General features: G+C 32.5%; 2 protein-coding genes across 2 annotated transcripts; one reads left to right on the top strand and one right to left on the bottom strand.

Moving 5' to 3' along the window:
- Window positions 1–1,205: 1,205 nt before the first annotated feature.
- Window positions 1,206–10,850, bottom strand: LOC127714842 (ceroid-lipofuscinosis neuronal protein 5-like). Its single transcript, XM_052220878.1, has 5 exons — window positions 10,753–10,850; window positions 6,397–6,574; window positions 5,359–5,581; window positions 4,062–4,151; window positions 1,206–1,814 (listed from the first exon to the last, which is right to left on the bottom strand). Exons 1-5 carry the CDS (start codon window positions 10,848–10,850, stop codon window positions 1,363–1,365), a joined length of 1,041 nt encoding a protein of 346 aa, XP_052076838.1. The 3' UTR covers window positions 1,206–1,362.
- LOC127714845 (COMM domain-containing protein 6-like) lies at window positions 10,752–23,135 on the top strand. Its single transcript, XM_052220880.1, has 8 exons — window positions 10,752–10,939; window positions 11,840–11,898; window positions 12,766–12,831; window positions 18,098–18,174; window positions 18,917–19,028; window positions 21,003–21,053; window positions 21,937–22,089; window positions 22,877–23,135. Exons 1-8 carry the CDS (start codon window positions 10,909–10,911, stop codon window positions 22,925–22,927), a joined length of 600 nt encoding a protein of 199 aa, XP_052076840.1. The 5' UTR covers window positions 10,752–10,908; the 3' UTR covers window positions 22,928–23,135.
- Window positions 23,136–24,357: the final 1,222 nt, after the last annotated feature.

The following is a 24,357-nucleotide window of genomic DNA, read 5'->3' on the forward strand; positions in this document are numbered from 1 at the left end:
ACACTGGCTAAAGGTATAGGGGGAGCGTTGAGATCTCACAAAAAATGTTTAACCCTGCCGCATTTTGCGCCTGTCCCAAGTCGGGAACATCTGGCCTTCTTTAGTCTTGTATGTTTTTTTTATTTGATTCATTTATATGTTTCGGAGTTTAGTATGACGTCCATTTTCGCTGAACTAGTACACATTTTTGTTCAGGAGCCAGCTGAAGCCCGCCTCCGGGTGCAGGATTTTCTGGCTGTGTTGAAGACCCATTGGTGGCCTTAGGCTGTTTTCTGCTTTTTGGTCGGGTTGTTGTCTCCTTGACACATTCCCCGTTTCCATTCTCAATTTTATTATTTGTGTTTTATTCTTTACTGTGAAGTTCATTAATTACAACAACCTAACACGATTTTATGACACCATTTTTATTTTCATTGCACATACACAAAAAATAAAAAACAGTTGGAGAAGAAAGACTTTAGGTATTAAGGGACATAACTCTTAAAAATCACTAATACACTTTTGAGGATTATTTATAGAATAGATAATTTTGGACCAAGACCACAGAAAAATGGGCCTAAGTAATAAAGAATAATGAATACTGGGCTGCTTATATAAAAGATTAGAGAGTAATTGGCAAAATGAATATAGAAAAGAGAAAAATGGCCTAAACATTTAAAGAATACTGAAATAAAGATTCCCTCATCCAGACTCATACTCGTGTCAACCATTTTGAAAAACTATTAAGCTTCTCAGTATGTTAAAACACATAGAAGAAACTGTTTAACAGAAACACACTACAGCTTAAGAGAGATATCACCTTTAAGTCCAGTGTAAAAAGACTGTCATTTGAATACCCAGAGTTTAAAAATACTATATAAGAAATGGCATAATAATTAGTGTGCTACAAAATCAAACAATTTACATGAAATACTATCTACTATGAATTACATTTAGTCATTTGTGTGCTGATATTGGTTGTTTTTTGGAAATCACATTTTGATTTTCAAATCAAATGAAATGAATATTTTTTATGAATTTGATATGTAAAATTACATATTCTAAACCCAGAAATTGCTCTTTGTCAACAAACTATAAGCCTGGTGAAAATTGATATTCATCATTTCTTTCAAATACTTTTATATTATATGCTGTATCTGCTACATTGCAATTTTGTGTTTCAAGTATAAAAATGAATAAAGACAAAAGTAGGATCATTTGTTTATATTACTTTATTGAAGATCTCAAACTTCACCACATAATTCTTTAAAACCTGTCTTCCGTTGTAGAATCTTTTATTTACCAATCAAATATGCTTCTATTTACAAAATACTGAAATCAGAATTTCTTTGGTGAAACATTTTCATTGTTACTGTAATATACTCATGGATAATGTTTTTCAAAGTATAACTTGTTATCTATCTTTCCTGGTTTAGGTAAAGGACTTTCTTCATAAGTCAGTTTTGCTATTGGAGATGTCAAATTGAGACGCCAGTAGGCATCATTGTAGTACAAGAAGAAAGGATCATTTCTTTCAAATATATCATATAAATCTTCTAATATTTCTATAGCTAATTCTTCCCATTTTTTCTGTGACTGGAATTTAGTGTAAAACTTCACTATATTTTGTGCAAAAGTCTGCATTGTTTTATTTGCATTTTTATCAAACACTTCTGCAGAAGTTCCTAAATATTCTGGTTGAGCAGAATAGAGATTAATTTTGGTATAATTCAAATTAATACTTTGATTAAAACTGACACCAAGTCGACCAAATTCATCCAAGGCACGTATCACCCAGCTAGCACAGTCAAAAGGCTGAAACCAAGTATTCCCATCTGAAACAAAACAAAAAATTCCAAGTGAAATTTGAATAATGAAATACATGTACAGTAAATTATTGAGAATTGTTTCAAATGATCTCACATTTTATATTATGATAGTAATAGAGTGGAGAATGGAAACGGGGAATGGGTCAAAGAGACAACACTCGACCAAAGAGCAGAAAACAGCCACAGGCCACCAATGGGTCTTGCATGCAGTAATTTCTAAAAAAATGATATCTTTGATGGCTTATCTAGCAATATGTAATGTTACGCTTACCTCTGCTATTCATAGCATATATGAATGAAAGAAGTTTTAGGGTTCACATCAATGAAACAGTCCCACATATATCTATATTTGATGCAAGAAGACAGTGTCAATCTTACTTCACCAGATGTGCACTATAATATGTTATGTCTTTTTCAGTGTTGCTTAAGTAAATCAAAAACCTATTACACTGTTTAAGAGCTGATAAAACCAAAAAAAGGACCCACTGTGAAGCCAAACTGGGACATGCAATCTGAGTTGTGCATGAGGCAGCTGCGGAACCATAGCTCTTAGGTCCTTATGTTATTTTTTGACTATTTGCAGACCTCTTAGGTCTTTATGTTATTTTTTGACTACATGTATTTGCGGACTGCAAAATAAAAAAAAATATAAAAAGGACCATAAGAGTTACGGTTCCGCAGCTATGCATGGGGAAGATACATTTCTAAATTTAAAATGATTTTCAAAATTTTATAACCGCAAATTTCAATAATGCCAGTAGAGCTATTGGGTTGGTGGAAAGAATAAAAATAAGATGCGTCCGCTAGTATATATTATTAAACAAATAAGTTATGCTTCATAAATTCTAGGGCAACACATAACTGTTTTACTTGATTACAAGCATAATATTGAAACTTCTTTATTTTTTATGAAAAAATATCAAAATAGAATATGGACTTGATTTATTGTATGTTACTTTGAGTTTCATTTTTAGAATTTATGAAAAAAATAGATTTTTATAAAAATTTTGCGGTCGTATATTGGTATCACGTCATCGTCGTCGTCAGTGTCGTCCGAAGACATTTGGTTTCTGGACAATAACTTTAGTAAATGTAAATAGAAATCTATGAAATTTAAACACAAGGTTTATAACCACAAAAGGAAGGTTGGGAATGATTTTGGGAGTTATAGTCCTAACAGTTCAGGAATTAGGGGCCAAAATAAGCATTTTTCTAGTTTCCAGACAATAACTTGTGGAACGGTGTATGGATCTCTCTGAAATTATACCACAAGTTTCCATACCACAAAGGGATGGTTAGGATTGGCTTTGGGGGGTTATGGCTCAAACCGTTAAGGAATTAGGGGCAAAAAAGGTGGAAAAACAAGGGTTTCCTGGTTAATGGACAATTAAAAAAAAGTACAATGTTATGTTTGGATTACCTCCTTTACACTGCTTTTAAATTATATATAAAGAAATGTTGGATTGTCTTGAGGTGATTAGCTGTCAATTTATTTTTAGAAGTTACTATGTATTTAAATGGGTAATTATGGTTGCAAACTCCATCGGAAATTTGAATTGAGATTATGACCATATCTTGAGGGAAAGAGTTTTTTTTCTGGAAAAAGGGGTGGGGGGGGGGGGGGGGGGTGTGAAAAAATGGGGGGAGGGGAATTGTGTGGGGGGGACAATTTTTTCTCATTTAAGATTTCAGAAATTAATTTTTTTTTTTGCCAAAGAAAGGGGGGGGGGGTTAATTTTTATTTATTTTTTTGGGGGGGGGGGGTCAATTCGCAACAGCATAGTGTATTGCACAAACGCAAAAAATTGAATATAAATTCAAATCATATAACCAATTCTAAGTTTGACTACAGTTATTCTGTGTCAGAAACCTATTATGTTTCAAATATTTAATTACAATCCAAATTCAGACCTGTATCAAGCGCGAATATTGTGTCCATTCTTTGTCCCAACTGTTCAGGGTCGGACCTCTGCAGTCGAATCCAGCTGCGCTCGGCGAAGCAATTTATTTCTTATCGAATGGAGACTACTGTAAATTCAGAATTTATTGCGTGCATTTATTTTTGCGATTTTTGAAAAATTACCAAAAATGCGAATTTTGGAAAAGCTACATACAGATATATGTTTTTGATATCAGAATGCGAGTTTTTATTATTGCGATACTCAAGTAGTCGCGTTATTCGCATTAATAAAACCCTCGCTATAATTTCTGAATTTACAGAACCTATTTGTTATCTATGATTTAAGTACAAACCTGGTTTATCTTTCACAGTCCATGTTTCGTAGAACAGACCAGTCCTGTTATCCCAAAGCACCCAGTCAGAAAAACTATTGAAAACTGATCCTGAATATAGAAATACAAAATACTGAATACGAATATACAGATGATGATGATGGATGGCTGATTAACGTCCAGAGGCAAATTAATATGCATATTCAGGACGAGAACATGTTAATGTAATATGAATATTAACCCTGCTCTGTACTAGACCGACACGCTGAGCCGGATTTAATTATAACGTGCTTGTTCACAAGGTAACAGTCCGCAGGAAAACAAGTTACCTTACCCGGACACATTATTCTGACTCCGAGCCGACCAGTCTTTGCTCTTTCTCCTTAATGTCGCGTGCTTAGCGGAGAAGCAGCCAATAAATTATCACTCTTTTGGTCCTTATTATGCTTTGAAAATAAGAAATTTGTAAACTTAAGAATACAGTTTTCCAGTAACTTTAAAATTTACCTTGATGTTCATCTCACAATTTGACTGTATCACCGATTACATTTATTAGACAGCACTAATAGGGAATGTTTTGTACCATTTTGACTAAATGAATAAAAGAGTAAGTTTAAAACAAAATACTCTGTGTAAATATCCGCCCCTGTCCATCTTTGCTAGCCAAGACGTAATATTCAGCCCCATGAAAGAGGAGGCGAGCGGATCATAACCCTTAGCTAGCAAAGATTGTCACTGTCCTACATACACTGGTTTTCCAATGTTAGACTTAATTTCCCGTCCTTTATCCTGTATGACCCACTTTGCAGGATCAACCTATTAAAGTTCTGGCTAATTTGTTCTTGCCTCAAACATGCATGTGAGCCAAGGCTCCGTATTGAAGGCCGTACTTTGAACTATAATTGGTTACTTTTAAAAAAAAGTTTTTATACATTGTGACTTGGATGGAGAGTTGTTTCATTGGCACTCATACCACATCTTCTTATTTATATGAACTGTTTACTGCTGGACGTTATGCAAACAACAATCAATTTTGCTCATGCTGGTACTTTATTTAAGTGAGTGTTTGCAGTGTCGAGTCCTTGAATTAGGGCGAACTCCTCTCCCCTGTAAGAAATGTGTGTCTTAGTGATTTCAGTCGGATTTTTTTCTGCTCCTTTCATTTTAAATCTAGACCTCTACTGTTTTGCGATAGCTATTGTCATAGAAACAGTCTGTAACACATCTCTACTCTGAAACTATATGCAAACAGATTGTTTTGGGGTTGCTTGTCATTATATATTAATCCTACAGAATCCTGTTTTCGAACGCTTAGTACCTGTAGTTGTTGCTATTTTTGCTAATGTTCCATTTTCCGACCACAATCTGTCCTTGATTCCAGGGTAGATGCACACAGCTCCTTGATTACACCACTGTATTGTCTCATTTTTAAGCACATGTGCAAACGTACAGTTCATCAGTTGAAATAGCTCATACCATTCCATGGTGTAATTCATACCAGTGTTTACATTTTTAAATCCTAAAGCATCGTGCATTATGTTCTGAAATTGATAAAGTGAAACCAACCACACATTTTATTGATGTAAAACCAAATAAACTACATGAATGCGTATTGTTAATACTTTTCTATAATCACAGTAAATATCACATTTCATGTTTGAGTCGCTTACTGAAGAGTGTTTTGCATTGATATCAATTTTTCCCAGAAATGCGAGATATATGTAGCTGCGATGTGGACATGCGGTTCTGTCTTACATCATGTACATCAAAAAATTTGTGGATAGAGTTGAAATGATTTTAATTTGTTCTTCTCTCTGCATGCGGCAAAAAAAAAAACAAAAAAAAACAACTTTACAGCAACAGTTACTAGTCAACAAGGACTTATTTGGTGGCCGATTGGAATGCAAAATGTAATACTTAAAGCAGACAAGAAATTTATGATGATTATAGAAAAAAAAAACATATCATGTATTTCTTTCTTCAAGCGAGTCCCTCCCACTATCTTCTTTATTCGATATTTTAAGAATAGTCATTTATTTTTTTAGTTTCACATTAGAGTTTACTCCATATTTGTAAACAGATCTAACAAGACTTGAACAACGTTCGAGTCGTTTATAATTGAAATTCAGTTTCAACGTTAACTTGGTTAAGGTTAGACTTGAACTTTAAAATATATAATAAGCATCCTGCTGTTCTTACTGCAATGAACATGATTGTGCTATGTCGCCTCTGGTACTTCAAATACTGCAACTTAGATTAGCTATGTTTTGATTCTGAATTTTAGGTACACCATTTTGTTGTTGAGAAAATAGAAAAGTAGATATACTTATGTGATAAATGATGTAAATTAACTTACTAATTTTCCAAGGACATCACCAAATTTAAATTGCCAGACGGGTTTCTTCAGAGCATATATTTCTATGACATCACCGGGATTGAATTCGGGCATGATATTATCTGGCTCGCCCGTCGGGCAGAAAGAAATGACACCTGCATTACAGTATGGGTTCGACTGAGGTCTTACAGTATAGCGTCTAGAATTATATAACATATTAAAATTTGAATAATACATACTAACAAGTCAATTGCGATGATTACACGATTGAGGCGTACGTTTCATTGGATTGATATGGCATACTCTATTATCATATATATCTTTCCATGGCATCTTAAACATACATTTTTAATTTTCAATTGCCTCCTTAACTGTTTTACTATTCGGACTTATACCTAGCTAGTGACATATTTCTGACTTTCTTATAGCTGGCACAAAGTTTTGAAATTTTACAACATCTATAATTGAACTATTTCATGATGCTGAACAGTTATTAAACAGTTATCACACAAAAACTCATCCTTGTACTCTGTATAACACAGTTGACAAACCTTAAACTTCTCAAAGGAAAAATGGTTATGTTGATGTTCTTCATCATAACTTGCCTACACCATCACCCCCGTTATGCATGTTTAGGTGACCGTCCATCGTGGCAATTAAGTTCCGAACGAACGGCCCACAACCCACAAGTTTTATAGTGGAATTCTATGCAAGATGATCGATCGACAATGCTACAGTTTGTTCATTATAAAATGTTGAAGACTACACGTGTGCGATGTAGTTACGAACTATAAATATAATGCCAAAAACAAAACTGGGCCGGAAGAAAAAATTAAAGTACTGTCAAAAAAAGCTTATTGTTTATTCACGGAAATGACCTCTGGATGCTATCGGTCATGAGAGTCGACGACTACATAATGTTTTATCATATTTTAAACCACTTAACTGGATTCTTAGTATGCGAAGTATTTTATGCAACCAGCTAAGTTAACTCTATATCCCCATGTCTCTTACATCTAGACAATAGATACAAATCATTTTATTCCTTTTAGACTTCTCTAAGTTAAATCTTATATTTTGAAATCATCATGATCATTCAAACTCACTTTTTTAAGATTAAATTTAATACTATTGAAATTTCAAAAAAAAAAATTAGATTTTAATTCACTCAAAAAATGAGGGTTCCTACGCAATATATAAGGCCCTATATATATATATATATATATAAACAAGTCTAAATTGAAAACAACGTTCAAACCTATGATTGCGTTGGATAAAAACCGCAATTTTTATACGTGTGCATGCAAAACAAATTTCTTGTTAGAGGGGTCTAAATACAGCACAAACAACATTTTCCAAAAGACCAAAAAAGTGAAAAAGTATATTTTAACAAAACGCATTTGACTAACAGGTCGAACAACAAATGTTCTTAAACCCTGCTGACTGCCATTGGCGATTGCCAAATAAACGGATCACCGATGTAATAAATGGATCTTAATTAAAAATTTAATACTAAACAGAAAACAATAAACTTGCGGAAAAGATGATATACCGCAAACAAAAGGTGCAAAGGTTTTTGTACACCATATCCGGATTTCGACAATTAATGTCTCTTCAGTGATGTTAGGAATCGAAACGGTATTTGGAAAGCCATACAATTTACCTCAATTTAGGATAGACTCTTGAATTTTGAGGAGTCAAAATAGGATGAACGGATCATATAAACCCAAAGGCAAATATAATACAAGCCCAAACGAAAAAATATAAACAAGTCTAAATTGAAAACAACGTTCAAACCTATGATTGCGTTGGATAAAAACCGCAATTTTTATACGTGTGCATGCAAAACAAATTTCTTGTTAGAGGGGTCTAAATACAGCACAAACAACATTTTCCAAAAGACAAAAAAAGTGAAAAAGTATATTTTAACAAAACGCATTTAACTAACAGGTCGAACAACAAATGTTCTTAAACCCTGCTGACTGCCATTGGCGATTGCCAAATAAACGGATCACCGATGTAATAAATGGATCTTAATTAAAAATTTAATACTAAACAGAAAATAATAAACTTGCGGAAAAGATGATATACCGCAAACAAAAGGTGCAAAGGTTTTTGTACACCATATCCGGATTTCGACAATTAATGTCTCTTCAGTGATGTACGTTAGGAATCGAAACGGTATTTGGAAAGCCATACAATTTACCTCAATTTAGGATAGACTCTTGAATTTTGAGGAGTCAAAATAGGATGAACGGATCATATAAACCCGAAGGCAAATATAATATAAGCCCAAATGAAAAAAAAAATAAACAAGTCTAAATTGAAAACAACGTTCAAACCTATGATTGCGTTGGATAAAAACCGCAATTTTTATACGTGTGCATGCAAAAAAAAATTCTTGTTAGAGGGGTCTAAATACAGCACAAACAACATTTTCCAAAAGACCAAAAAAGTGAAAAAGTATATTTTAACAAAACGCATTTGACTTACAGGTCGAACAACAAATGTTCTTAAACCCTGCTGACTGCCATTGGCGATTGCCAAATAAACGGATCACCGATGTAATAAATGGATCTTAATTAAAAATTTAATACTAAACAGAAAACAATAAACTTGCGGAAAAGATGATATACCGCAAACAAAAGGTGCAAAGGTTTTTGTACCGTGTCCATATCCGTATTTCGACAATTAATGTCTCTTCAGTGATGTTAGGAATCGAAACGGTATTTGGAAAGCCATACAATTTACCTCAATTTAGGATAGACTCTTGAATTTTGAGGAGTCAAAATAGGATGAACGGATCATATAAACCCGAAGGCAAATATAATACAAGCCCAAACGAAAAAATATAAACAAGTCTAAATTGAAAACAACGTTCAAACCTATGATTGCGTTGGATAAAAACCGCAATTTTTATACGTGTGCATGCAAAACAAATTTCTTGTTAGAGGGGTCTAAATACAGCACAAACAACATTTTCCAAAAGACCAAAAAAGTGAAAAAGGTATATTTTAACAAAACGCATTTGACTAACAGGTCGAACAACAAATGTTCTTAAACCCTGCTGACTGCCATTGGCGATTGCCAAATAAACGGATCACCGATGTAATAAATGCATCTTAAGTAAAAATTTAATGCTAAACAGAAAACAATAAACTTGCGGAAAAGATGATATACCGCAAACAAAAGGTGCAAAGGTTTTTGCACACCATATCCGGATTTCGACAATTAATGTCTCTTCAGTGATGTACGTTAGGAATCGAAACGGTATTTGGAAAGCCATACAATTTACCTCAATTTAGGATAGACTCTTGAATTTTGAGGAGTCAAAATAGGATGAACGGATCATATAAACCCGAAGGCAAATATAATACAAGCCCAAACGAAAAAATATAAACAAGTCTAAATTGAAAACAACGTTCAAACCTATGATTGCGTTGGATAAAAACCGCAATTTTTATACGTGTGCATGCAAAACAAATTTCTTGTTAGAGGGGTCTAAATACAGCACAAACAACATTTTCCAAAAGACCAAAAAAGTGAAAAAGTATATTTTAACAAAATGCATTTGACTAACAGGTCGAACAACAAATGTTCTTAAACCCTGCTGACTGCCATTGGCGATTGCCAAATAAACGGATCACCGATGTAATAAATGGATCTTAATTAAAAATTTAATACTAAACAGAAAACAATAAACTTGCGGAAAAGATGATATACCGCAAACAAAAGGTGCAAAGGTTTTTGTACACCATATCCGGATTTCGACAATTAATGTCTCTCTCTATATATATATCCATTAGTCAAGACTATGAAACCATGTAACGTTTAGTATTGCAACTGGAAATGTTTAACTGCATGCAGATAAAGCAAACAAAAGTCTTATCATCAAAGAGTTTTATCCATTTTAAAATAATATAAGTTTTATAATTTCTTGTCAGACGGATGTACATGTGTACAGTGTAAATACATGAAATTACCATTTTACCTTTGTTTTATTCAATTAACATTTAACTATATTAACAAGGTAAATTGAATCAAATTAAATTTATTTTTAAAATAAACGCATATATTTTTAACGAGGTGACTCTGCAAATACGGTGAAGAAGAAGAAGAAGAAGAAGAAGAAGAAGAAGAAGAAGAAGAAGAAGAAGTTTTTTTCTTTAATTTTTGAAATAAGTAACAGTAAAAGTTCAATGATAAGTTAATATTGACATTAAAAGACCTTCGAACAATTAAAGGAATGTTGAGATCCCCGAGCCCGAAGTGTTTGTATTGATATTAAAACACACCGATCCTGATCTTCATGTTATCTTTTCCGTATATTTTACCTGGCCATATCCGATTACAATACAGATTTTAGAATTAACTTACTTGTATGGAGCTGGCCAAGGACCTGCAAGCGAAGTTCCTGCTAAAAATACCATAACAAAACAAACTAGTATCCCATATTTATCCAGAACTGTATCCATTTTGCCAATTGTTTATTCGGAAGTCATAAATGCTCTATTTATGATTTAAAATCGGGTTATGGCGGAAGTTCTTCAGAATTTACCACAAGGTTTTGATCACAGTTTTGTTATCTTTAAGTTTTCGTCACAATTAGTGTTACAAAATCGTATAACTATCTTAATCAGATTATAGGTAATCAAATATTGTCACAAGATTGTCCTGTATTCATCACGTGGTGTACATAGGTCAGGACTGCTGGTTATGTACAGGTGTCTAATGTTATCAGTGGGACAGCCTAATTTAATTATATACTGACACTGCAGTAGTCCAATGTCAACGCCCATTATGTCTACACCTTAAGAGTATTACATGCCAGTATTAGCACACTTGACAACAAGGGAGGGTCCTGAAAGGTTTCAGGGATGGGTGGGTGTCACAAATAGGAACCAGATGCAGATCCAGGATTTTGAAAAAAGGGGGTATACCGGTACCCCCAAACTAGGCAACAATAGGAGTAGATCATATAAAAAGTTTATGAATTAACCATGTATGTAGCTCTATTAGGGGGCTTTGTCTGCCCATAAAGCCTCCTGGGGAACTTTCAAAATTTTACAATTATATAGATTGCCAGAAATAGAACCACATAATTTTTATTTAGAACAATATCCCACTTGGCCTTTAACAATGGAATTTATTATGGATAATATTTGTTAACAATAATGAGAATGAATGATAAATCATTGGAATTTTGGCATCACCATGACCACAGTTGCAAAAAAAAAATGATGTTCAGAATAATAAGTACATACGATTTAACTATTTTAAAACATCATCATAATCATGATGATCATGATAAATAAAATTGGTTTTAGAAATACACAAATTTTTTTTTAGTGAGAATTGTCTCTTCATTTTCACATCTCCACATCAAAGGAGTGAAATTAAATTTCTGAAATTTACTTCACATTTTTAATAACAATGAATACACATGGTAATTCTTATCTTTTAGGATGTGATCACACAATTGATATATTAAACAGACTACCAACTGAAGTTTTCTCAGATATTGTAAGTACTTTAGGACAGAAAAAATAAATTCTGAACAGAAATCCCATCCATTTCGGAAATATTTTGAACATTTTCATAAAAAAAGAATTTATCTTTTAATGTGAAAAGTTTGAATGCATGGTACTTACATGACTTATGCTGATTAGCTGGCCATAATAAACATGATAAAGAGATAAGAAAATATTTAATTATGTTATGTTTATCTGTATATGATATGCAGGTGCACACGACTCCAATCTTAATTGACTAGGATTGTCAGTTTTCCTACTGAAAGTCTGTTGTTTTTTCTGGGGACTCCGACTTCCTCCACCAATAAAAACTGACCACCACAAAAGAGCACAATAGTGTTGAAAGTGGTGTTCAACACCAATCAATCAATCAATCTGTATATGATAAAGTGTCATATAGGAAATATTTGTAAAAAATTCAATGATTGTAATGATGATTATGAGGAATTACAGACAAAACCATAGCCAAAGGAAAATGACAAAAGACTAAGTGCAAAATCATTATTCAGAAAACAAAAAATTTAAAGAATTCAACATGCTTGTTGAAGGTATTTTAATAAGCATACAGTTTTTCCATGAGGGAAAAGAATTAAAAAAAGAATTAATCTTGAAAGTTCAATAGAGTATTTAACATAGCCTTCAGAAAATCACCAGGGGAGCCTTGCAATAATTGTTTACATTATAAATATTAGAATAAGGAGATGGGGTATGATTGCCAATTAACAAGCTATGCATTGGAGACCAAAGGCTTCAAGCTCATGGTGACCAAAGAAGGATTGATGTACTTTAAAGAAATAGTATAAAGGTACAAAATTTGATGTCTCCCATTGAAAAATAACTTTTCACTTTTATTTTTCAGTGCCATGATGTTTTATTTTTCGTACAGTTAAAAATTCCAGCAATTGATGTTGAAACACTAAGAGAAGTAAGTTTTTTTTTGTATGAACCTATATGTTAGATGAATAGGAATTTCTAGATTCTAATTGTCGCATCCACTTCATTTATGTGCATATGACCAAACTCAGTAAAGACATGTCATTGTTACATTTGGTTGATACTTTCAACAATACCTTCCGTTATCTAGATGATATTTTTTCGTTAAACAATCCAGAGTTCTCTAAATATACTACAGAAATTTACCCAAAAGAACTTACTTTAACTAAATCTAACATAAACAGCAGTAGTTGTCCTTTTCTGGATTTGGACATTTCAATCTCTAAAGGAAAACTCCATACTAAAATTTACGACAAAAGAGACGACTTTTCATTCCCTATTGTTAATTTTCCTTTTTTAGAAGGCGATGTTCCTTTGGCTCCATCATACAGTGTTTATGTATCCCAACTCGTTCGTTATGCCCGTGTGTGTAGTGATGTCATAGATTTTAACGAACGTAATCAATGCATCACTGGTAAATTATTAAGTCAGGGATTTCGTTACCATAAATTACGTAAAACTTTTACTAAATTCTTTCATAGATACAAAGATTTGATTAGTAAATTTGGCTGTATCTGTAGAAAACTGATTAAAATTGGTATTTCACATCCTAAATTTTACGGTAATATTGTACTTAAAGCGTGGAAATCACTATGTGATCCGTGTAAACTCATCGAACCTTTAAACAAACTTATTAGTAAAGGTTATCTTACCAATGTTGTAATTAGATCTTTGAATATCGTTTACATTGGCACTAATATCGATTTTGTCATCAGCAAATTAAAACATAACTAAATTTGTATTCTTTTCAAACGGGATGTATAAGACACACCCACGTTCATTTTGATCTATAAAGAGGTTAAACTCCTAACTATCTTACTGTCTGTCGATACATTTATTTTTGGCATTGCACAAGTCATGTCTTCTTTGACTGTCCATGACGTTGAAATACTAAATCCCTGGGATGTGTTTTAGTTGATTTTAGTCTTTGATGCATGATTTTTTATTGGAAAATGACGCTATCAGCGGCATGTTTCCGATACCATTGACCAGAACTAACGGAAGTTGATTATGCCTCCGCCTACCGCACTCGGTTTCATATTTACTATTTTACATACTAACTTGAATCTGCGTGTATTACGCTACACTCGAACAAAGTCTTTGTTAAAGTGTTGTAGTCGGACGGGAACCAGTTTACATACGTTATTTTATTTACCAAAAAGATATCTTGACCTGTCCATATGTTTTTTTGTTATTAAATGGTATTTGGAGCTATCCCTTTGTTATATTTTTCATATTTATTTGAGCTTTCACTTTTATGCACATGTCTTACAATCGTAAACAATCGGTATGTATACATGATAAATAGATCCGTTTTGTTATGGTGTTGGACTTTTTACCCTCCAATGATCAGCAATCGCTAGACAAAATAGTTCTCCTAAATAATGTCAGCCTTTCATGCCATTTCAACTTTACAATCATTAAAAAAGTAATAATCGGAATCATTTTGATATCCATTGGATAGAAACTGGTCTTTATCAAGATTTACGAAGATTTTAATAATCGGAAATTAGTAATACGGTTATACCCACGCGGTGCGTATGAATCTTTGTTCACAAAGTTATAGCAGCAGAGTCTGTAACTGTATCATTATTAATTAACTACACTGTTATTGTACTTAAAATGATGAAAACTGCATATGCAATATAAGATGTCAACTCGGCCAATACAGATTTTTTTCCGTATTGGCCGAGTTCTGATCCGGCCAAAACAGGATTTCGGAACGTCTCTAGTTTTTAGATCGTAAGTCACGATAAACTCAAACTGAAAGTAAACAGTTGTTTGTACGACGCAGTTTTTATTTACTCACCATAAACAAGCTGAAACGTTCAGTATGGCATATATTTTAGGTTAAAGACGGTCCCATTCATTTGAAAAGCATGTTGAAAGTAGACGATGGAAATATTTTAGGTTTAGGGAACGAGTAAATTATCACAAAGTTCATTTCTTGACGACCTCATAATTTCATCATGTCGATTTTTACTGTTCACTTTCGCTTCTCATGTTTTGTAAACGGTCTTTTATTTTTAAACCCGAACCAGGCATATGCATTCTGTAATTGCGCAAATCTTCGTTCTTTGGTCAATTGGCTTATGGATAGTTGTATCAATTTCAACTCTTACATTATTTTTTTTAAAAATATATTTGCATTACTCATGCAATGGCAGTACCTTTCCAATTACTATTTATGTGTTGTGTCTAAATTGAAGTTGTAACACTTTATAGTGACTGGAAAGGGTAGAAAAATTCATCAGATGAGAAAAGGCTGAAGATGCATGGAAACGGCACCAAATCATTAGATATTGCATCTTATAAAAAGAAACTGAGATTTGGATAGTTCCACTTCAAGGTAAAAATGTTTATCTCTTGTGAAATGAAATAAAAAAATATTGTAACACTGTAGTTAATTAATAAAGATACTATTACATGTATTTCTGTATTGGCCTTATTGTTGGTCCTCGGCCAGCAGTATTGGCCTTCGGCTTCGCCTCAGACCAATACACCAAGACATGGACCAATAACAAGGACAATACAGAAATACTTACGCAATAATATTATAGAATGACAGTATGGTTCAATAGCGGGAATCAGCCCCTCAACTACTTTTTACATAAATATTAACTTCTGGCTTCAACTCCTTGTTCGTCTTGTCTGGAGATCTTGTTGTAGTTCCAGTTAGGCAAGCATTTTAGAGACGTATCCCGTCCATCCTCTCTTGACTTGTAATTTCTGGTGATAGATTTTGCCGCTTGACGTTGTATCTTTTCAAGCTTGTTTTTTTTTTGTTACCGTGTAGGGGTCCCATACTATGGCTCCATATTAAATTGTAAGATCCATTCCTAAAGGTCTAGATCATTGTTCTAATCTGACACAAATTTCAATAACTGGAATGCTACCTGAGTTGAATATATGGTGACCTACTATAACAGCATTATCACTATTGGAATTGTGTTTAATACCATGATTGTTCAATGTCATTAACTTAAATGGAGACAGACATTTGACCTGAAAGGTGGTGTGGGAGTGCAAAATCAAAAACTAACTGACTATGATATATGGTTAAAGAATGAATATCAATTACATGGGTCAACATGGTCAAGGGCAGAGTTGTTATGAAATAACAATATGGCAGAGAAGTGGTTTCAAGTTTCATATAAAGCGACCTGACTGACATGAAATAAAAAATCAAAGGAGTATCCCTATTTGTCTAATCTTCAAGGTGAAATAAAACTAGTAAAACAATATTATACTATTGTCTAAATCTACAGAAATATAATTTGCTTCAAGTAACAGAAATAACTAGGTCACTAGAAACTTATTTAATGAGTATGTGGGGTACAAGAGCTTGATAACAACAGGCTCTTCATAATCATTTGGTTTGAAAAGGATTCTAGTAGTCTATATTCTTGATTTAGAAAAATGTAATTGCAAGACAAAAATCACATTACTTAGAATACTTTAGATCATTCAGGTAGTCTTTATTTATATTTACAAAAGAACAGCCAGTAGTCATTGGATATTGTAGATCATTCAAATAGTCTTGACCTATTTATTAGTACAAAAGAACAGCCAGTAGTCATTGGATATTGTAGATCATTGTGGTAGTCTTGACCTATTTATTTATAGAAAAAAACAGCCAGTAGTCATTGGATACTGTAGATCATTCAGGTAGTCTTGACCTATACATTTGTACTAAAAAAACAGCCAGTTGTCATCTTCACATAACACACACATATACGAATATCAATTATATGCTTATGAGACATGTTGGAATGTTAAACTAATTACGGTATGTGAAAATCAAGACTTGCATAAAAAATATCACAATATTAGAGACAGTGGCGTCATTTTTCCTCAGAGCTTTCAGCTCTTTGATTATTAATTGTTTTGGCTTTTAACTAGCTGTCAGTTACTGCGAGTACTCTCAAATCATACTTTCTTGTTTATTTGACCTGTTGTTACTAATTGTAATGCTTTTTTGTTATTTAATGTTATTCAGGGTTATATCTGGTCTATATACCAGCTTTGATAAGTATTTGGTATTACTATAAATTTTCACTTTGTACTATGAACATCAAAATTATTTATTTTGTAAAAATATTTCCTTGCTGTATTGGAACTGTACACGTATACCTAACAACAAAATTATTTTCATTTACCTGTGTTTAAAATAATTGCAAATGGCTGATATTTTTGTTTGAGCATATTGTTTTTCTTAAATTGTTTAACATTTCATACCGATATAACATTTTACTTTTATTATTCTTCCCTTAGTTTATTTATTTTGTATTTGCATTGTATCATAGGTCAAATTTATTTGTTCATTGTATGTTCATTGGTGTAAATATGTCCTTTGATTGAGTTAAGCTATTTCAGTTGATATTTTATAGTGTGTCTTTCTATGTTGTGATGTTACACTATTGTTTCAGAAAAAGGGTGAAGGTTTGGTACCATTAAAACGTTTAAACCCGCTGCATTTGTTTGCACCTGTCCTAAGTCAGGAATCTGATGTTCAGTAGTTGTTGTTTGTTGATGTGGTTCATAAGTGTTTCTCGTTTCTTGTTTTTTATATAGATTTATCTGTTGGTTTTCCCGTTTGAATGGTTTTACACTAGTAATTTTTGGGGCCCTTTATAGCTTACTGTTCGGTGTGAGCCAAGGCTCCGTGTTGAAGACCGTACTTTGACCTATAATGGTTTACTTTTTTAAATTTTGACTTGGATGGAGAGTTGTCTCATTGGCACTCATACCACATCTTCTTATATCTTTATACTCTAGACTTGAGCATTGTTGTGTTATTGTGTGTAAAAGAAACTGCAATTTCAGTATGAATTATTCAGTCGGTACTGAAAAATATAGAAAAGACTTGGTACAGTCATTTTCAGAAGAAAATGGTGGGTAAAACCTGGTTTTATAGCTAGCTAAACCTCCCACTTGTATGACAGTTGATGATTGTTCCGTTATATTGACAAAATTAGGTAAGCAACCCAAAGAGACATAATTAGTTAACATGCGAATAATTTGGATCCTGCAGCCAAAACTGTGTAAACATGCATTGCAGACACACAATGCAGTTTTAGGACAGTAAATATTGAGCATCTAACCATCCTGTGTCTGATACTTCAACTTTTTTAAGAGTCTGTTAACAACATTTTTAAAAAGAGTCTTTATTAATGACCAAATATTTTTTTCTTCAGAAATTTGAAGAGAATAGCATTCATATTGAAGATAAAGATCTACAAAGTATCCTACACATACTCAAATATATTTACAGGTATACCATGTTTAAAAAGACCATAAATAAGTAGTTGTATTTTGTTTGCTCAATGTTCAGTGGCAACTATTTCATGTATATTCAGACATGTATAGATGTATAGGGACAGAAATTGTGCCATGCAACATGTCCTACTCTACAAAATACGTTTGAAAGTTGATTATGGGCTTACAGATCTTTGATGAGATACAAAAGGATACAGGTAAAATCTATTCTCAAATATGACCAAACCTGCAGCCTTGACAACAGAAATTATACACGTTTATGAGAGATAAATTTATATGCAAGATATATCTATTATATGGTGATATAGTGACAGCTTTTCAAAATTATCGTTATTTTTGTTAATTACACACACATGGACCATAAATGCTGTGATATTATTAAGCTTAGTCTGCCTTGCTACAATTTAAAGAAATCGTTTAAGATAAGGGGACTATATGTAGCACTGTATTTTTTTCATTAGAAATTACTCTTTTAAATGCAGATTTTGTTTCACCATAAAAGTTTTTATCACACAAATGAAACACATGAAATTGACTTTCTTGTATGATTTAATCCCCCATTTTGATTTTCCAAGGCAAGAAGGCATAATCAGAATACCTGGCAAATAGAATAATTCCTGCTGACTCTGCAAAATGACACGTAGATTTTGGTATCTTTTGGTTACTGTATTATTGAGATATACACCATTTAATTCACACCAATGATCATTCTCAGTTATTTCTATTAATAATTTCAGATCTGCAAGTAAACTGAAAGTTCACCATGACAGCTTGAAGAAGCAACTTCTGTCCAGTTTGAAATTTACAGAAGAAACTTCTGAGAATATAGCTTGTAATTGGAAAGAATATGTAAGGACAATAATCTTCTTGATAAGATATATTTCAGTTATGTCTTACTTTTCATTAGAAAAGGACTGCTAAAAGATAAATGCAACTCCTTTGTCGTTCTGAAAAAACAGATTTTCAGATTCAGACTCAATATTATATGATAGTCTCACCACATACAATTACATGTATTTACACAATAAAATATTCATACAGGTACACAAAACAGTTAACAAGAACATTACATTAACATTGTATATGCCAATCTTAAAAGATTTATGAGAGACTATACAAGCAATATTAAAATACAGTTTTGATAATATACATATTATGTATGATATATATTTGTTTGAGAACATTAAAATTTGCAGCTTCATAAAACAATATGTGTCTAAGATCTTCGTATAGTGGACATTTTAATAAAACATGCAGTTCATCTTCAATACTATTATTACAATAAAAACATGTTATTACATGTATTTCTTTTCTTTCATATCTGCCTGTTTCTATTCTAAGGGGAGCGCATGTCTGCTTATGCAATTAAATGTTCAAAGATCATCAATATTAGAAAATTAATTATTCTTAATTAGCAGTAGTAGATTGTCAATATATTGATAGAATTTCGAATGAAAATAGAAAAAGGCAATAAGAATAGGTCTGAAAGGTTTAACTTCTGGCAGTAACATTAGTCAAAGATATTGAATAAAAATGCCTCAACTAAAAAAAAAATGTAAAGCTTTAGGTTTGGCTATGACCTGTATGAAATTAAACATAGTTTTGATTGATTATAAAAAGATGTGGTATGATTGCCAATGAGACAACCCGCCACAATAGACCAAATGACACAGAAATTAACAACTATAGGTCACCGTATGGCCTTCAACAATAAGCAAAACTCATACCGCATAGTCAGCTATAAAAGGCCCCGAAATGACAAATGTAAAACAATGCAAACGAGAAAACTAATGGCCCAATTTATGTACAAAATAATGAACAAAAAACAAATATGTAACAAAGCAACAAACGACAACCACTGAATTACAGCTTCCTGACTTGGGACAGGCACATACAGAATGTGGTGGGGTTAAACTAGTTAGATGGTGTCAAACCCTTCCCTAACCTAGGATAGTGGTGTAACAGCACAAAACAAGAACACACTATACAAAACAATAAACGACAAAAACAAGTATGATAAAGAGCAACAAACAACCACTCAATTACAAGCTCCTGAATTGGGACAGGCACATATAGAATGTGGCGGGGTTAAACTGATTGTATACATTATTATTGTATGTTTTTAAATGATCATCCACCAGATTTGAGGTTGATGTTCCTTTATAAGTTTTGAAAATGATTCAAAATGTGTCAATAAATTATCTTCCTTTCATAATTTTAAATAGCCTTACTTCAGGTCTGTCATACAAATAATGAACCTATTATGACTTACTTGTGTGTGTTCATCCATCTGTAGTTATCTACTAGGTGAATTTGGCTCAACAAATTTTCACAATTTTTTTTTTACACAATAGAGAGATAAATGAAAGAGTTACCATTAGATTATGAAAATTTATGAATTGCTTCTTTTTTGAGTAATTGAAAAGGTGAGGGTTAATGTTCACAGGATATAACACCACATTAGTTACACCCTCTAAGCAAATGAAATAAACAAGAAAAGTAACAACTTTTTTCATTTGATGATTTTCTGGAGTTATTGGACTTTATTTGTGAAAAGGTATTGTCCATCCTCCAAACAAATGAAAGTGCATTTGGGAGTATAATGCATGATGTATCTTTATTACTGGACTATTTTAGACAAATAACAAGAAAACCCTATTTTACGCTGATAAAAAAAATTAAAGTAAATAAATAGAAAAGAAATGCTGTTTTACGCATTTTTGATAATGAAAAGAATGGACATTTTTTTATATATGTATTTCTAAAAACAGAAAATAAAAAAATCAAATATGAGAATTAACATTTTTTCTCTCCATTTTGTAGGGGGATGTATTGAAGACTGATCATAGATTTCCCATGTTTGATGTAGGAAAGGTAATTTATGTGTTGTTATATATTCTTAGATCTTAAAATTGAGAATGGAAACAGGGAATGTGTCAAAGAGACAAAAACCCGACCAAAGAGCAGAAAACATCCCAAGGCCACCAATGGGTCTTCAACACTTACCAATTATATTTTTTTTTCTTAAAAAAATTGATGGTTGAATTCATTGCCCTGAATTTAGATAATTATTTTTCATTCAACCTATTACAAATTTAAATGTTTGTGATTTCAGAAATTGTCAAAGTGAAAAAGAGTATACAATTTAGGTACTGTAAGTTCAGAAGTTATTGCAAGGTTTTTATTAATTCGAATAATGCAACTGGGTATGTATCACTATAATAAGATCTCTTAGTCTGATATCTGATACATATATCTCTATGCAGCTTTTCCTGAAATCTCAATAATTAATCTTGAATTTTTGTCCATACCTAAAAAATCGCAATACTATATGCACTCAATTATTTCTGAATTAACAGTAATATTGTGGATGTGTGAAAATGTAATAAAAGGATAATTATCAATAAAAGTTGCCACCACTAAGTTGTACAAACATACAAGAATGCCTCATATCACCATTATCACAGGTTACCAGACAGCCTTATACTTTAAGCTCTGTGTTACTCATTGTCAATAACATTTACATTTGTGTGTGTCGAAAGCATAAGTTGGAATTAAAAAAAAAGAATGTCATTGAAAACATTGATCAAAGTTCAATTTATTTTTGAATGTTTTTGAGATCAAATACAGTCATATCTTTAATTTCATTTGTTTATAAAAGAAGCTTGGATACAAGAACAGGTTTTGATGTAAAAGAAAAAAAAAATATCTCTAGCAAAATTAGAACTTCGTATATTATTCAGTTGTTTTATTTTAGCTAATAGATATGCAGTGGAAATTAGGTGTTGCTGTAAGCTCTGATGGGTGCAGGAATCTCAATTCAACATTTGTTTCCATGACTTTAAAAGTAGCAGATACCTCAGGAAAACTAACATCACATGCCTTTGAAATGACCATTCCACAGTTCAAGGTATCAGACTTTATGAAATATTCTTGTCTGAAATAAATATCTGTTGCTCTCATTTACAAATCTGCCTTCCAAGGTGGTTCCTTTGTAGTAAGCTTGTGTAATGGGAAGTAGGTTATGGTTGTAATTTCTTGCCAGCTGAAATTAATATTCCTGAATTCGTATTTAATGTTTCTCTGTAAAGCAATTTGTAGAGAATCCTATTGATATACATGGACAATAGACATCTGCACAACAAAAAGTGATTTAAAACCAGTCGGCACCAAAATCTTTTCCAACAACTAGTCTGAAGACAAATATTCAGACATTTTCCTCTTGTGTCTAAACAAAGTTTTGCAAAAATTTACTAGTCTGAATAAAATTTTACTAGTCTGGGGCATCGAAAATATTTCATTTGGAACAGTTGCAGTATAAATATAGCAACCAAACATTGTCTTATAAATTTTTTTTGTACTTGGCTTGTAACAGCATATAAATGCTCAGCAAATCCATGCATTCTACCTGTTTTCGAGCCTTGAACAAATAACTTTTATATGTAGGACATTGCATAAATATTCTTTATGTGTATTTCATTTTCTTCTACAAAGACATTGCCTTTTCAGTCTGCAATCTTTTCCAACTACTTGTCCAAAGACCAAGATTTCGACATTCTTTTTATGTGTCCAAACAAAGTTTAGCAAATACTTACTATTCCGAAATAAGATTTTACTAGTCTGGGGCATCAGACTAATGGACAAGGTGCAGACTGACTTTTTCAAAATATTTGATTTCTTTTTTGCATTTTTTGCAGAATCTCTCAAAGCAGCTACAAGAGATGGCAAAAAGTATGGAAATGGTATGACATGACTGCATAGGACATTATTTAATTTTAATTTATATCATTTAGATCTGATTGTTTTTATTATATTTGATATAAAGGTATTTAGACATATCATATTAATTAACACAGCTCTTTGTATTCATATTTGTCACTTATGATCTACTGGTATTAAGTAACACCCACATAATTGTACAAGAACAAGAATATATTCAAGTTAGTTTGTTATTTAGTTCTGCCATTTCCATTTTTATAACAAAACTGAACACATTCAAGGGGTCATATTTAAGAAGAAAGGAAGAATGTAAAAAAAGGAAGATACTCAGTCTTCCATTTTTAGAAGGCATTAATAAATATTTGTTCAAACAACAAAACATCATTGGCTTTATATATTAATGGTTTGCAATCACCGACAGTTCAACATAATGTTTTAATCAAGAGAAAAGTGTCTGTAATAAATGTAAATCAATCAGAATCTAGAAAACTTGTGAACAAATTAAAAAACAAGACTACTGTAAATTCAGAAGTTATTGTGAGTTTTTTTATACGAACGCAAAAAAATTTTGCAGTCGTATATTGGTATGATGTTGGCGTCGTCGTCGTCGTCGTCTGAAGACACATTGGTTTTCGCACTCTTATTTTAGTTTAAGTGAATGGATCTCTATAAAATTTTACCATAAGGTTCAATACCACAAAAGGAAGGTTGGGATTGATTCTGGGGGTTATGGTACCAACAGTTAAGGAATTAGGGGCCAAAAATAAGCATTTTTGTAACTTCCAGACGTAACTTGTGTGTTAGTGTATGGATCTCTCTGACATTGTACCACAAGGTTCAATATCACAAAGGGAATGCTGGGATTGATTTTGGGGGTAATTGCCTCAAAATTTTAGGAATTAGGGGCCAAAAAAGGGGCAAAAAACAAGCATGTTTCTAGTTTCATGACAATAACTTGTGTGTAAGTGTATGGATCTTTCTGAAATTGTACTACAAGGTTCCATATCACAAAAAGAAAGCTGGGTTTGAGTTTGGGGGTAATTGCCCAAAACGTTTAGGAAAAAGGGACCAAAAATAAGCATTTTTCTAGTTTCAAGACAATAACTTGTGTTCAAGTGTATTGATCTCTCTGAAATTGTACTGCATGGTACCAAACCACAGAGGGAAGGCTGGGATTGATTATGGGGGTAATTGCCTCAAAATTTTAGGAATTAGGGGCAAAAAAGGGGCAAAAAACAAGCATTTTTCTAGTTTCAGGACAATAACTTGTGTGTAGGTGTATGGATCTTTATGAAATTGTACTACAAGGTTCCATATCACAAAGGGAAAGCTGGGTTTGAGTTTGGGGGTAATTGCCCTAAACGTTTAGGAATTTGGGGCCAAAAAACAAGCATTTTTCTAGTTTCCAGACAATAACTTTGTGTTCAAGTGTATGGATCTCTCTGAAATTGTACTGCAA

This window comes from Mytilus californianus, unplaced genomic scaffold (genome assembly GCF_021869535.1).
Source record: "Mytilus californianus isolate M0D057914Y unplaced genomic scaffold, xbMytCali1.0.p SCAF_9, whole genome shotgun sequence".
Lineage (NCBI taxonomy): Eukaryota > Metazoa > Mollusca > Bivalvia > Mytilida > Mytilidae > Mytilus > Mytilus californianus.